General features: G+C 37.8%; 1 protein-coding gene across 1 annotated transcript; it reads left to right on the top strand.

The window, feature by feature from the left end:
- The first annotated feature begins 435 nt into the window (after positions 1–435).
- Positions 436–11,199, top strand: pcgf5a (polycomb group ring finger 5a). Its single transcript, XM_056264273.1, has 9 exons — positions 436–639; positions 2,609–2,868; positions 4,462–4,558; positions 6,101–6,156; positions 6,363–6,422; positions 6,540–6,685; positions 6,787–6,885; positions 7,181–7,270; positions 9,446–11,199. The coding sequence occupies exons 2-9, from the start codon at positions 2,757–2,759 to the stop codon at positions 9,491–9,493; spliced, it is 708 nt and encodes a 235-aa protein (XP_056120248.1). The 5' UTR covers positions 436–639; positions 2,609–2,756; the 3' UTR covers positions 9,494–11,199.
- Positions 11,200–14,771: the final 3,572 nt, after the last annotated feature.

Genomic DNA, 14,771 nt, shown 5'->3' with positions numbered 1-14,771 from the left:
TAGTGCTGGAAAGGATTGCATACAACTTCATGTCTTAAATGGGCGAACTAACCCTTTAAAAATAAAAGTAATGAATGTAATGAGTATCCACATTTCCTTTAGATTCAACTTTTTATTTTGATGAATTTCTTTATTTTTAACACAAAGAGGGCTTCTGTGTGTACGGCACGTTTTTTCCCTTATCTCAAGAATATAGTGATATATATATCACTGATTCAACCTCACCTGGAAAAAAAGAATCAGTAGTGTGTGTATATATATATATATATATATATATATATATATTTATTTATTTATTATTATTAATTTCAATTCAGTCTGTCTTGTGGCCCAATAACTTTTCTCTTAATAATGCTGGGAAACTGTTCTAAACTGTTCTCTCTTTCCGCTGGTATCAATCTACAGAACCGCGTAAACAAGCGCGTGAGTCCCCCGCCCCTTCTCTGCGCGAGCGCTCCTCTCTCTGCGCGTGCTGCTGCCAGTTCCGTGTCGGCCGCGAGTTTACCAGCCACGCACTGCCTGCACGCGCTCAATCCACCGCCGGGCTGTAACGGTGTGACTCTCTCTGGCTTCCAGAACCCCCCCTTTTCAGTCTCCATTAACGGCCCAGCACAGAGCGAGGCGAGGGGATACGTAACGGTGAGTGTATTTCGGATGGCTACGGAACGTGGGAATCTGCGCTACGTTATCGGTTTGGGGACACTGTCACACCGAATGTGTGTAAAGTTTGGGGAGGGGAGAAATTGTGTCATGTGGTAAGACAGAGGCTGTGTGCCCGCCAGTCCGCTCTAGTGGAGCAGACAGATACATAATTATAGAATGTAAAAACGACGTCGCGCGAGACGAGCTCAACTTACCATGTGTTATAATTTCCATGGGGATGACGTCACGCAGTCCTTGACGCCGTGCGCGCAGCTTGCGCTGATGAGATAACGGGACTGTGACACACTGCGCGTTTCTGATGCACACTAAAAGCTTCATAGGAACAGGCTATTGGTTTATAATGCGTTTAAAATGGATACTAACAAACAATCCATTCGTGTTAGTTATTATTCACATAGCAGCCTGTGTGAGTTGCTGTTTTCCTCTTATACAAATATGTATTACATAAAAGGCAGAGAGCATCGTAAGGAGTACGTCATCGTTAGAAATGATTGACCGATGGCGTTGTTTCTGAAACACAGTAACAGTGCATGTAAACGTGTAAATCTGTAAAAAGTTTAACCCTCAGAGACCCAAGTAGCCTATTTACAATTGTATGTTCTCGTTCCCGTGTTGAAAGTGCTTTAGAAAGCTGCTAGTTATAAAAATAATTATTTTAAAGCATATTTTGTTTTTGATGTGAATTTTGACATGGCAAAAATGCTGGACTTTCACAACTGTTTACGATCATAGGCAGGCTCCTTATACTGTGAGGACTTCATATAGTGCCATGCTGTTGGGGCATGTTGTCACAATGGGGTCAGTTGTGACTACTGATTTTAAATCTTTGATTTACTGATTTTCAGTCTATTTTTCATTTGCTTAACATAAAGAACAGTTCAAATGCTTACTTGAAAAATAGATAGGCTATTTGTTACAAAAAAGTTAACAATTGTGTTAATAGGCAGTAAGCTTTTGTGTGACTCTCGAAAGCTGTATGATATTTTTGTTTTTCGCCAAAACATTTGCTGTGATAGTTCAGAGTGTTACTCTAAACTAAAATAAATAGGTGTAAATACATTGTTTAATCAAGCATTGCAATTTAGCTATAGGCCACATGCCTTGGTGCAACACTTCTAATAACCTCTAAGTGATTGATATGATGCTAATGGCGCTTTTCCACTGCATGGTAGCCTACGGTACGGCACGCTTTGGCGCTTTTCCACTGCATGGTACGGTAGGCCTACGGCTCGGCTCGGTACGGCTCACTTGTGGCGCTTTTCCACTGCATGGTAGGCTAGTACGGTACGGCTTGCTTTAAATGGTACCACCTCTGTTGAAATCCTTCGTTTCGTGTCATAATATGATGCAGTCGGATATATGGGCGGGATTTATGGTAATTGAGAATGAGCGTGCACGCGCGTCCCATTTACGATTGATTGGAATTCATTAACACACACACACACATTTCACTATCACATCTGACGTTTACGAAGTATTTGTGAATCAGGAGATGAGTTTTCGGGAAGGTCTCTTTACGCGCAAATCACTCTCATATTTACTCGTATATTTACGAATGTTTCATGAATGAGACCCAATAATTTTAAATAGGCAAGACTTTGTTGTGTGTGCATTTGATGCAAAAGAAAGAGGGCCTCAATATCCTGCTGGATCTGGTGGTTATATTGTGGCCAAGCCAATGAAAACTCAAAAGAACTCTTGAAATGACGCACCCTTCGCTTTTCCCGTCTCTCCTGACAGGGACTTTCCTAAAAGTTTTCAGACTGAAAGAAGGTTCAGCTCAAGTCTGGTTTGAGTTGGACTGGTTTCAAAACATAATGTGTGGTGTAATCATTTTTGATACTTTGCTTGTCGTGTGGAGTCATAATATGTAACTGAAAATTCACACTAAAAGTCGGTTGATATTCTTACAATAACCTTTATATATGTTTTTTTTTAATTCTAGGATCACTCTCTCACCAATAATGTCTTCAGATCAGAGTTACAACTGCCTCAAAACTGAGGCAATGATGAAATCACCGTGGCAACCCTGTGTGGGAGCACAGGCAGCACTGTGACTCTAGCTTGTGATCTCCTGACCTCTGTGAGTCGAGATGGCAACCCACCGAAAGCACCTGGTCCGAGATTTTAACCGACACATTACCTGCTCAATTTGTCATGGATACCTGATCAAGCCCACCGCTGTCACAGAATGCCTGCACACTTGTAAGTCATTCATGTTTTGATAATCCGCATTATGTTCTCTTTGACCATCTCTCTTTTCTGATAATAAAAGCAAACCGAATATTTTGGTAGTTTTTTCTTTCTTTGGTGTTGTAATCTTCATTATCAGAAATAAGAATAAACTGGCCTTTTTCTAGAATTGTTTTGTTTCATCATGTGGTGAGTTTATTTATTAGCAAGATTTGTGAAAAAATGTGCATGGTTCAGCAATAGGACCAAAAATAGCTGCTATTATTGTCAATAATATGTAATGGGAAAATTACAACTGTTTGGATGTCTCTTAGACCTACCCATACCTGCTCGTCTGACCTGTCTCATATCTCATATCAAAACCTATTTGTTTCACACTCTGCTTAACATTCAAATTTCCATTTTTGTCTGACCCACCTGAATGATTTTTTTGGCAGAGCTGCTGTGTCTGGGTGTCTAAATAGGGCCCGATAGTCTTAAGATAACTGTATTGTACACTACTGTTTAAAAGTTAGGGGTGAAAGAATGCTCACCAAATCTGTATTTATTTGAATAAAAACACCATAAAAACTTATAACTTAATAAGTTAAAAACTTAAATATTGTAAAAAACAAAAAAAACAATGATTACAGTTTATTCATTTATTCCTGTGATGGCAAAGTTGAATTTTCAGCAGTCATTATTTCACTCTTCGGTGTCACATGATCCTTCAGAAATCATTCTAATATGCTGATTTGGTGCTCAAGATTTTTTTATATATATTATTGTCACTTTTGAAAACACTTTTCACTTATCACTGTTTAATATTTTTGTGGAAACAGTGATACTTTTTTCAATATTTAGTAGAAAGTTAAAAAATAACAGCATTTATTTGAAATATAAATCTTTTTTTAACATTATGTCTTAATTTAATGCATCCTTGCTGGATAAAAATATGAATTTCTTAAAATCATACTGACCCCAAACTTTTAACGGTAGTGTATGTTGAACATATTTTAAATGCAGTGACATTTTGAACATTTTTTTTAGATGTATAATGTATAATAATTATACTAAATATATTATGCTTATTTAATGTTGCTTTTGGTTAGAGTTTTTACTAAATTTTCTAAATTATAGTGTTTTTTCTAGTTTTATTAGTGGCAGTGTAATCTAATCTGTTCAAATGCTGTTTAATGCTGGTACTTTTATTGAGACACTCATTGTTTTTGTCAGATAAATACTGTTCTAAATGAAAAAAAGTAACACCTTGTTACATATGTTACATGTGCTTTTCACAGTAATAACAGTAAAATATGCATAATTACATGCAACGAACCCTCATCCAAACCCTAATCCTACCCTAACCCTATAGTAAGTACATGTTGTTAATTAATATTAATCAGTACTTAAATATATAATTACACTGTAACAATCACACCTTAAAATAATGTGTAACCAAAAAATATCATCTGATAGTTATGTAGTAGGTAAAATAAATAGATTTTTAACAAAAATAATTTCAACACCAAAGTTTTGTATGGTTTTAGAGTACTTTGGCCTGATTATCTCATTCTCTTGTCCCTATTCTGTTCTTCCTTTTCTTCTTATTCCATTATCCTCTAGTTTGTAAGAGTTGTATCGTTCAGCACTTTGAGGAGAGTAATGAGTGTCCAGAATGTGGGATACAGGTCCATGAAACCAACCCTTTAGAGATGCTGAGGTAACCAAACTCACCCGCACTAATTTCTCACATGCACAGATTAAAGGGTTAGTTCGCCCATTTAAGACATGAAGTTGTATGCAATCCTTTCCAGCACTATAGGTCATACACACTGACCCACTCTGTTGTCACCTCCCTGGTCAGAGTTCTGGCCGCTCGAAGTTTTTCAATAAAGTACTCCCGGTTATTTTCCGGGGCCACAAAACTGTGCGTTTTTACGTGAAAAAATGATTTGCGTTTCAAAGCTTGATTAATTTACCACACAAAAAACACGCCGGTCAAAATTCATACCTCAGTTTTAATCGGCACTATTTTCTATCCATTTCTATCAATCCGCGCTGCTGTCAACGTCAACAGTGCGCACGTTCCGATCAGCTGTTGATAACGCGACTCGCTGACAACATGTCTGACTGCGAAACTTCTGATGATGAAACCAATTTTAGCACAATGTCAGACGGATCAGATGATGAAAGTAATTTTAGCACAACGACAATGTTATTGATTGCAACACAAAACCTCAATTGTGTGTGTGTTCAATCAAATAGTTTTCTCAGCAAATTGTACCAATATCCCTATAGGCTATACTGTTTTTATATTAGACATCTTTTCACGTGTTTTATAATGGAGTCTAAACATCAGCTTGTTTACCGTACAGTTTAGACATGGGATCATAAAGTTAGTAAATAGAGCTTACCCGTGTTACTGGTATGCTACAGCAAAACTCTTTAATTGTCCTTTTCCTCCTTGGTTGGGGATGTAATCGTCTTCGCTGAAGTGAGCACTACACACACGAAAATCCTTTATTCTCTGCAACATGACATCATGACTTTGCGTAAACATACACGCCACTTTCAATTCAAGTGGCGTGTTATCTATACGCATTTTGAAATATGAGTAACGTTAGCCGATGGCAACCAGCCAACAACACGCGCTTGCACCCCCTGCTGGTGAGGTCGACTAACAGCAGATGGAGATTATGCTCGGTAGCTGTCTCTAGTTATATTCGAAACAGGAAAACGATGGAATCTGAACTTTGATCCCGGCACATCCTTGTGGTAACAGCCTGGGAATTTACAAGTTCGCACTTTAAATTGCTAATTTAATACTTTTTACGTCGTTGTCAATCGATTGTGTAAACACTATGGAACAGCTGATCGGAACGTGCGCACTGTTGACGTTTACAGCAGCAGCGCGGATTGATAGAAATGGATAGAAAATAGTGCCGATTAAAACTGAGGTATGAATTTTGACCGGCGTGTTTTTTGTGTGGTAAATTAATCAAGCTTTGAAACGCAAATCATTTTTTCACGTAAAAACGCACAGTTTTGTGGCCCCGGAAAATAACCGGGAGTACTTTATTGAAAAACTTCCAGCGGCCAGAACTCTGACCAGGGAGGTGACAACAGAGTGGGTCAGTGTGTATGACCTATAGTGCTGGTAAGGATTGCATACAACTTCATGTCTTAAATGGGCGAACTAACCCTTTAAGTACACACACAAGTCCTCTGTTTTATATGGTATCTTGGCTTCACTTTTTTGCAGACTAGATAAAACCCTGGAGGAGATCATCTTCAAGCTGGTGCCTGGACTAAGAGAGAGTGAGATATATATATATATATATATATATATATATGTGTGTATGGAGAGGGAGAGAGAGAGACAGACATACATACTTTATCCTTTATAATGCACTTCAGAGATACACTCTGTAGGTTATGTAGTTATGCTTTAGTTGGTAAGTGTTTCTATACCTGTAAATTGTTTCTTAATGTACTTTCTTTAAATTATTGTGTTTATTTACTAGAGGAGGAACAAAAGGAAAGTGAGTTTTGGAGAAAAAATAAAATCAAAGCAAATGGAGAAGGTAATAATTAACCATTCCATACACAACCCCTTTACACACACAGTCACATGTACTACACGTACAGTTAATATACAGATATATTTTAAGATTAAAGGTCTGGTTTCCTTTGTCTTCTAGATGGCCCTAGGGCTAAGAAAGCTCACCTGAGTGATGAAGAGGATGATGATGGGAAAGGTGGAGACTACCACAGGAGTGATCCTCAGATCGCTATTTGTCTGGACTGTCTACGTAACAATGGCCAATCAGGAGAAAGCACAGTTAAGGTGCACAGAGACAGTATAGTTTAATATTTTGTGTGTATATGTTGAGATGTATGTTTGTGTGTGTGTGTTTATAATTTGCACCCCATGTCTCTCTGAAACAGGGTTTAATGAAGAAATTCATCCGTTGCTCCACCCGTGTTACGGTGGGAACCATTAAGAAGTTCCTCTGTGTAAAATTGAAGCTGCCATGCTCTTATGAGGTAAAATACTGTTTTATCACAGTATCACTGGGCTGTGTGAGTGTACTGAGAATGAATAGGTTTCTTTCACAGTTCAATACAGATATTAATAAATAAGCTCTTGATGGGTTTACCTGTCAGTTGTGAAACTTAATATTCAATGAAAATTGTTTCTGAGGTTGTTTTTCTTAGCCTCTGCTGTTCTCTACGATGTTTGACTAAGTGTATGTGTAACACACAACATGCCATAGTCTTAACGTGCCTATTATTTGATTTCATAAAGCTCATAAAACAAGCTTGTCCGTATTTCTTACAGCTCGACGTTTTGTGTAATGGGGAGATCATGGGCAAAGACCACACCCTGGAATTCATATATCGCACTCGCTGGAGACTTCAGGGTGACAGCGTAAGTCTGTATGTGTGTGGGTCAAATTTTACCAACATTGTTTGGACTGAATGTCCCCCAAGGATAGTAAAACCAGAATGACTTACATTATATGGACCAGCCTATCACCCCCAGAAGGAAAATGGCTTTATAAACATGCTTAATATTTTCTTAAGTTATTGGAAAGTCACCACTATTATTGAAAAGCAAATGTATGTATATATGTTTATGTGTGTGTTTGCAACATTACCTTTTATTTATTATTTTTTGGGCTGTCAAAGTTACTGTCCACTTAAGCTACAGATTTTTACATTTACAGTCACATTCATCAAGTCTGATAATATTACTGTCTAAAGACTGCTAATCAATCATGAGATTAATTGTGATTATTTTATTCTGGTATTCTAGTTTTTACCAGTAAGAACAAAAACAAAACTGTTTTTGTCACCAAAACACTTACTAAAAAGTATATTTCCCCCCCAGATAACATTTTAAAGCCAGTATAAAATGGAAATGGGAAATCTATTCCACATCTAAATGGGTGTTATTGATCTAATTATAAATGATTCATCCATGCATGTTTAATTTTTTTGGTAACTTGTAATTTTTTATCTTCTCTCATTTAGTCTACTTAAACCTAGCACCTTTCTTACAATCGGCTGCAAGCTCACATTTAGATCTGCCTCCATCCAATCAACAACAAATGGATAGAACCAAGACCCACCATACATTTTTTGCTTTTTCGATTAACTGTTTCACTTGGATATACATCACAATACGGAATAAGAAAAACGGTCACTGCTTTTGTTTCATTGTGTATTCACACAGTATAAATAAATAAAAATATAGCTGCATTTATATTTTAGGATCGCGGATCTTCATATTATATTCAAAATCTTTGGCATTAAAAGGTTTGAAAAACCGCTACTAGAAACATTGACAGGTAAACTATTGAAAAGTTAGTTTGACCCTGAAAATGTCGGTGTGTGCTCATGGTGTGCTCATGAGAAGTGTGAACAGCTGTCTCTGAGTTGGTGGTAGTGGTGGGGCAGAGGCAAAAAAAAAAAAAAAAAAAAAACTGCTCACAGCTACTGACAGATCTATGAGTCATATTTCTCCAGTTAAACACACACACACAGGTACGTCGCTAGTGGGGTGAAAGGTAGTGACAATTATAGGGGCACAAAATCCAGCAGTTACTATATAGGCCCCTGTTGTATGAATAATTCTAATATTTATATTAGTTGTATGCCTGAGATTTAAATGAAAACCACGAAATCATGCAATTTGGTTAAATATTTTTTCCAAAATCTGTTTCTCTTACCTCCCTAAAAATGGTTTAGTCCGATCTAAAGTACTTATTGATTATTCAGTCAGTGACAAACATCAGATGGACCCAATAAAATTGTAAGTCCCACCCACCCCAGCTCGTGAACAGAACCAATCAGAGTTGAGGCGGCATGCCTGAAGTTAACGATGAACTTGGTGGAAGAGCAGGAGACTGACTGACTGAAAAATGTCGGGGAAAAGAAAACATAGATCATGGTACCAGAAACGCCACGAAAAGAAGGAGAGGGAGGCCAGGAGAGTTGTTGTATCCCAGTCGATCAAGACGTTCTTAAAGACTAACTAAGACTGTATTGTTATTTAGCTGGGAATAAAAACTACCGTCTACACTACTGTCACTTTTCATTATCTGTGCGCACCACAATCGACCGAATGATAAAAAATAAGACAATAAATGATTTAACTGCATTCTTGTGAATTTCTAAATGTTTACTTTTGATATAGCTATGGATTATAATAGACTGATGGGGGGGAAAAAAACATTATTTTGCTGTTACTTTTTTAAAATTGGTTTTATTATTATTGAACAATTTCTTGCTTTTTGTTAGTTTTTATTAGTTGTAATTTTTATATAAACATTTAACTTTTAAAATAAAGGTTTTACAACAACATCACCATGCTCATCTATTGTACAGTATATGATACGAATCCTCTAGCTATGGCCCTGCATACACACACACTAGAGGTTGATACAAAATCAGATCAGAGGACACATTTATGCCCGTAGGTTTGTGTCCTTGCCTTTTACAACACAAGAAAATAGGAGAGAACTATGACAATATAATGGATATGATATGGTGCTTACATCAGAAAATGTGAAGTCATTCTTTACTTTCGTTTTCACCCCAGGCTTATCCCATGGTTCTCGAATACCGTCCGAGGATTGACTTTGGTTAAACAGCACTTACAGCTTTTGTGGAAATCTCATGCAGACTGATGTCAAGAGATGGACAAAAAGCAGAAAAACTGAATGATTGTGCCTCTGTTGAAAGTCAACAACACAAAGCTCCATGACTGACAGGACTGCTCTCCTTCCTCTGCACTGCTTCAGCCTCTACTCCTCCATTCCTCCCTCCTTCATGTTCCTGTTTGACAGTTGTGGCTCCGCCCACTGGCACTGTATCAAGTTTGATGATTATATTCCTCCAAAGCTTTCTCTGCATGTTGTCTCTATGACAACGCCTTAGCGTTCAGCGGCCCGTTGGGATTATCTGATAGCAATCTAGCAATCACAGAAAGTAAGCTAAAACTCGTCGCAAAGCTGCGTCTTGGCCAGGTGACAGGAGAGAGAGAAAATGGAGACGTTTTTAAAATGAAGTCTCGCTAGAAGGTAGATTTTAGAATGTTTTATTAGGTGTTTTTATCCAAGATTTTGCACTAGAGGCAAATCCAAATGTCTCGCTGTAGTGTTCCTGTTCTGTCTTACCTTTTACACTCTCTCTCTTTACTTTTAGTTACTTTTCTTTCCTGCTCTAACCGCCCACATTGTCCCTCATAAATTCAGTGACTATTTTTCATGTCATCATTCTCTCTCTCTCTCTCTTTCTTTCGCTCACGCACACTCACTCTCTCTTTCTCAGCCAATTTCCATCTTCCCTCATACTCATTTTTTTCTCCAATGGTGTTTTTGGCTCTAGTCTGAAGTATTGATGGATCTCATTCAGATGGAATTGAATGAAAGCGCTGTAGATGTCCCAAAATAACAGCACTGAAAGGCACTCTGGGTAAGCATTTTTCCTTCACACTGTGAAGGCCAAGTCTTACATTTACCCAAACCAGATCGTTTTCTTAATAGAAATGATATAAGATTAACTGATGCCAGATATGCTTAATGCATTAATTCATTGAAAATTCTCATCTTTAAAAACAGCTGAATGGGGAATGACTGAAGGGTTCCAGCTGCATCTATCTAAGAGCCGCTTTGGCTCACAGTCTGTTAGTTGTAAACATTCTGTTATTTCCTGTTTAATCAGAAATATATTTGAGACATTCCAATGAAATCCACCTCAATAGATGTTTGAATTTTAAAACCCAGAATGTCAATAATGCACTTTTTACAGTGTATTTTGAGTGTAATGCAGCAAAATAATGCTATACTGATGCAACAATGTTTGGTTAAACAAAATGAAGTGGAAAACGTGCACTTTCTAAAAATTTGTGATGTCTGGAAAAACAACTGCGCAAGGGACATGCAATAATGCATTTTTCTACTTCCACAAAGTGGAAGAAAAGTTAAAATCCAATATTTCGCAATGTGGTCCTCTACTACGCTATATCAAGTCATGGACATGATTCTGAGGAGAGTTTAAAATTCAGTCATCACGTTTTAAATATTTTAAATATTAAGGGTGTTTTTCGAGCATTAGTTCAGATAAGTTCATGATAGGTTAGCTTTCTAAGTTTGTTTACATGACAGTGTAAATCTTTACTGTATGTGTAGTGGCCTAGAATCATTTAAAATCATAATTACAAGTAAATGATCGTCAAACTGAAAAAGTTGCCAAACCGATTTCATGCATATTCTCAGAATGCTTTTTGAGAATTAAGGGTTCAAACCATGGAGCTTTGCCAATCCAGATTATATTCCACAAAAAATGTATGTGATGGTACTCAAAGTAGAAAAGGATTACATGAATCATTACGTAAACCTTTGATTTGGATCATCTCAGGGGGTGACGACGGGTGAAATGAGGGTTTGTTCTGTGTTCTCCAGTTCAGTCTTGGAATCAAGGAATCTTAACAATGGGTGTTTGAAATTAGAGTTGCTTCAGTGCTGTAAGTCATTACAGTTAATCAAAAGATGAATATAGAATGAGTCTGAATTGCTCAGCAACACTGTTTTAAGTGGATTGTACCTATGTCTACCAATAGTAAAAATATATTTGTCCAAATGTTTCTTATGACAAGCTAAAACTTCATGTTATACCAACATGATCTATTGTACTGAATCTTAAAAATCATTTGCACTGTCTGTCAGTTCAGTGGAATTCTTGACGTTGTTGTTTAGGACAAAGGCCACTGGCTGCTTTCCCAAATCCAATTTCCTCCCCACTAAGAAAACATGCAAATCAAATATGAAGTGTCTTTGAGCTCTGATTATAAATACAATGTATTTTTGTATGTTGACGCACTTATGTATATTTGAACCTATAATCAGAAGATTTTGTCAATGCTTGTCTTTTTCCTAATAGATGATGCTGCTTGGGGTAATTTATTCTTTTTTTATACGTCCCACCGCCTGCTATGTGTGTTCCCCTTGTAAATGTTCGCAATGTACATGAAAAGCTACCAAATGCTGTTCATTACATATTGTTATTTAATTAATGAACATTAAAATATGACAAAAAATAGTGGGGTTTCTTCGACTGTACTCCAGAAACATTAGACTTTTTCTGTAAACATTCTGAAAGCTGCCTATTATACTTGCATGACAGTATAACTTGCCGTTAGATCTAGTCGACTTCTTAGATTGAAGAATTTTAGAAGTCTTTGCATTAAATACTAATATTAAAATATACTGAGGGCAGCAGACCTTAAAACAGAGAAGCTAAACCTTTGAAGTTGTTGAAAGCCATTCTTCGAAACCACCATTTCAAGTGTGTGATGATATTAGTGTGTGAGAGTTTAAATCTGACAATGAAAAACAAAGACAAGAATGTGCCTTCTTTTAGACTGTTTCTATGCACAGCTCCCTGCTTCTCTCTCTCTCTTTCTCGCTCACTTTCTTTCTCCCCCACTCATGCAAAAGGAAGTGGAATGTGACATGCATTCTTCTTTTAGTCTGTGCATCACTTGTTCAGCTGTCTGTTTGCCCTGCCGTTCATCTCGCAAAAGAGAAGGTCAAAAATACATAATGTAGGGCAAAGGCAACACACACTTAATCACAAATATGTCCATGCCCATGCAGCAACACTTATTTTATTGTAGTTATGAGCTGAAGTTGTTCAAATGTTTGCTGTTGGATTTTAGAAGAGCTGTCAGCAATAAGGTTGTTTGAATGTTTACAGTACATTGCAAGTGTTTGCAGATTTTGTAAACTGTGAAATAAATCATTGACCCAAAATTCTTTAAACGTGAAATCTACATAATGAGATGTTAATGTCAACATAGACAAGAATATAAACATGTTCAAAACACACGTTCATCCCACAAATGTAAATAAACAAAGAAAGTCTGCCACTGTATCTCTTTTTTTGTCTTCCCTTTCATCATGAAATGTTACAAACAACTCTATTTTTAGTCAGGATGAGTTGGAGAATTCACCGCTCATTTGTTAAACGGAGAAAGTGAGACTAAATCCCTCCGCCCCCTGCTAATACCTCAACATTAAACCATTACAGAAAAAAGGAAGGGAAGCAGATTGTAGTTTTCATTCAATTTACATGGTTTAAAGTAGGAATCCCATTTCATCCACAAGCATACATATGGTGTTTAAAGGGATAGTTCACCCAAAAATGAAAATTCTGTCATTAATTACTTGCCCTCATGCCTTTCCAAACCTGTAAGGCTTTCGTTCATCTTCGGAACACAAATGAAGATCTTTCTAACAAAATCTGAACCAGTTCTGTACTCTCCATTGACAGCTACACAACTACCACTTTGAAGCTTCAAAACGTTCATAAAGAAATCGTAAAACTAATCTATATGAATTAAGTGGTTTAGTCCAAATTTTCTGAAGAGAGAAGATTGCTTTATATGATGAACAGACTGAATTTAGGCTTTTATTCACATATAAATATTGCATAATAATATAAAATAATATAATAAGTGAACGTAAACAGAAGCTCAACAGAACCTGCTTGACCTACGAAAACAAACCTCATTCTTCTTCTTCAGTGAATTTTATTGGCAGCTTGCAATCTTTGTTCATTACCACCATCTACTGGACTGAGGTGTGATCACATTGGGACGTGAAAAATAATTGAACCTTTAACATCCCAGAGGATCAAGCCCAAGCCCAAGCTTCAGCTGGCGCTGCGTGTTCAGCTCCTCCAGCTTCAACCTCAGCTCAACCTCCAGGAAAAAATAATAATAATAAAAAAATAAATAAAAAATAACCTCATTGGTTCTCTTGCACGCGAATATGCGTTGTCATGCTTACTTGACCTGTAGTGCTGAACCGGAAATAAAGTGAATGAGTTCACCCCCAGTAAAATGACTGTTGTGTATGTGACATGGTGTCAGAACAGAAGTAAGTCTATCGTTAATTTAATACACAAGGAGTAGAACATTGTACGGCGGCCGACTATTTTCCAATGGAGGTTCTACACTATAAGTCACCCGAGCCGTTGGATTTCGACTGTCCTAATGTGAGCGCCGCGTGGAAGAAGTGGCAGCAACGTTTCGCCCTGTTCCTCACAGCATCGGGAAACAGTGACTCATCTTCAGCTAAAAAGGTTGCTATTTTGCTCACGATACTGGGAGAGAGAGGATATGATATATATAGTAACTTTAGGTGGGCATCGGCTGAAGGTGATAGAGACGCGGGAAATCGTAATGACTTTGATACTGTGCTCAGAAAATTCGAGCAGTATTCCAACACGAGGAATCCAGTTTTGGCTCTGCGTGCACAGTTTTGGGCATACCAGAGACCTGAAGGCCAGGGTTTAGAAGCATTCGTGAATGATCTCAGGACGATGGCAAGTAACTGTCAGTTTACTGATTTAGAGACCACGCTACGAGACAAATAATTTTTCTCCATAAAAGATCCGGCAATGAAAATGAAAGTAATGGGTGATGACGGCAATGCATCCCTTGAAGTAGTGACACAGCAAATGCGCACGTTTGAGAGCGCTAAGCGGGAACTTGATATGATACAAGGCAAGTCGCCGCAAACCCCTGACAAGTCAGTTCACACTCTAAACACCTACACGCGAGGCAGAGACTGTGGACGTTATCGAGGACGAGGGAAACAGCGCGTGCAGTCAGCACAAGCTAGTAACCACCTGCAGAGTGGAGCTACCGCTAAAGCAACACAGCACATGTCCAACGCATGCAGCAGATGTGGTACAACACATCAACCTCGCAACTGCCCTGCGTTTGGTAAGGAGTGTCGTCGCTGTAAGAAATTAAACCACTTTGCAGATCTATGTCAAGCCAGAATGCCTAGCTATCGTAGCAGGGGTCATGGTCGTGGAGCATCAACTGTACACACAGTGGAGTCTGATTTCGAACA

The sequence above is a fragment of the Rhinichthys klamathensis genome, unplaced genomic scaffold (genome assembly GCF_029890125.1).
Source record: "Rhinichthys klamathensis goyatoka isolate OS25496 unplaced genomic scaffold, OSU_Roscu_1.1 h1tg000220l_1, whole genome shotgun sequence".
Lineage (NCBI taxonomy): Eukaryota > Metazoa > Chordata > Actinopteri > Cypriniformes > Leuciscidae > Rhinichthys > Rhinichthys klamathensis.
This window is presented reverse-complemented; position numbering and strand designations above follow the sequence as displayed.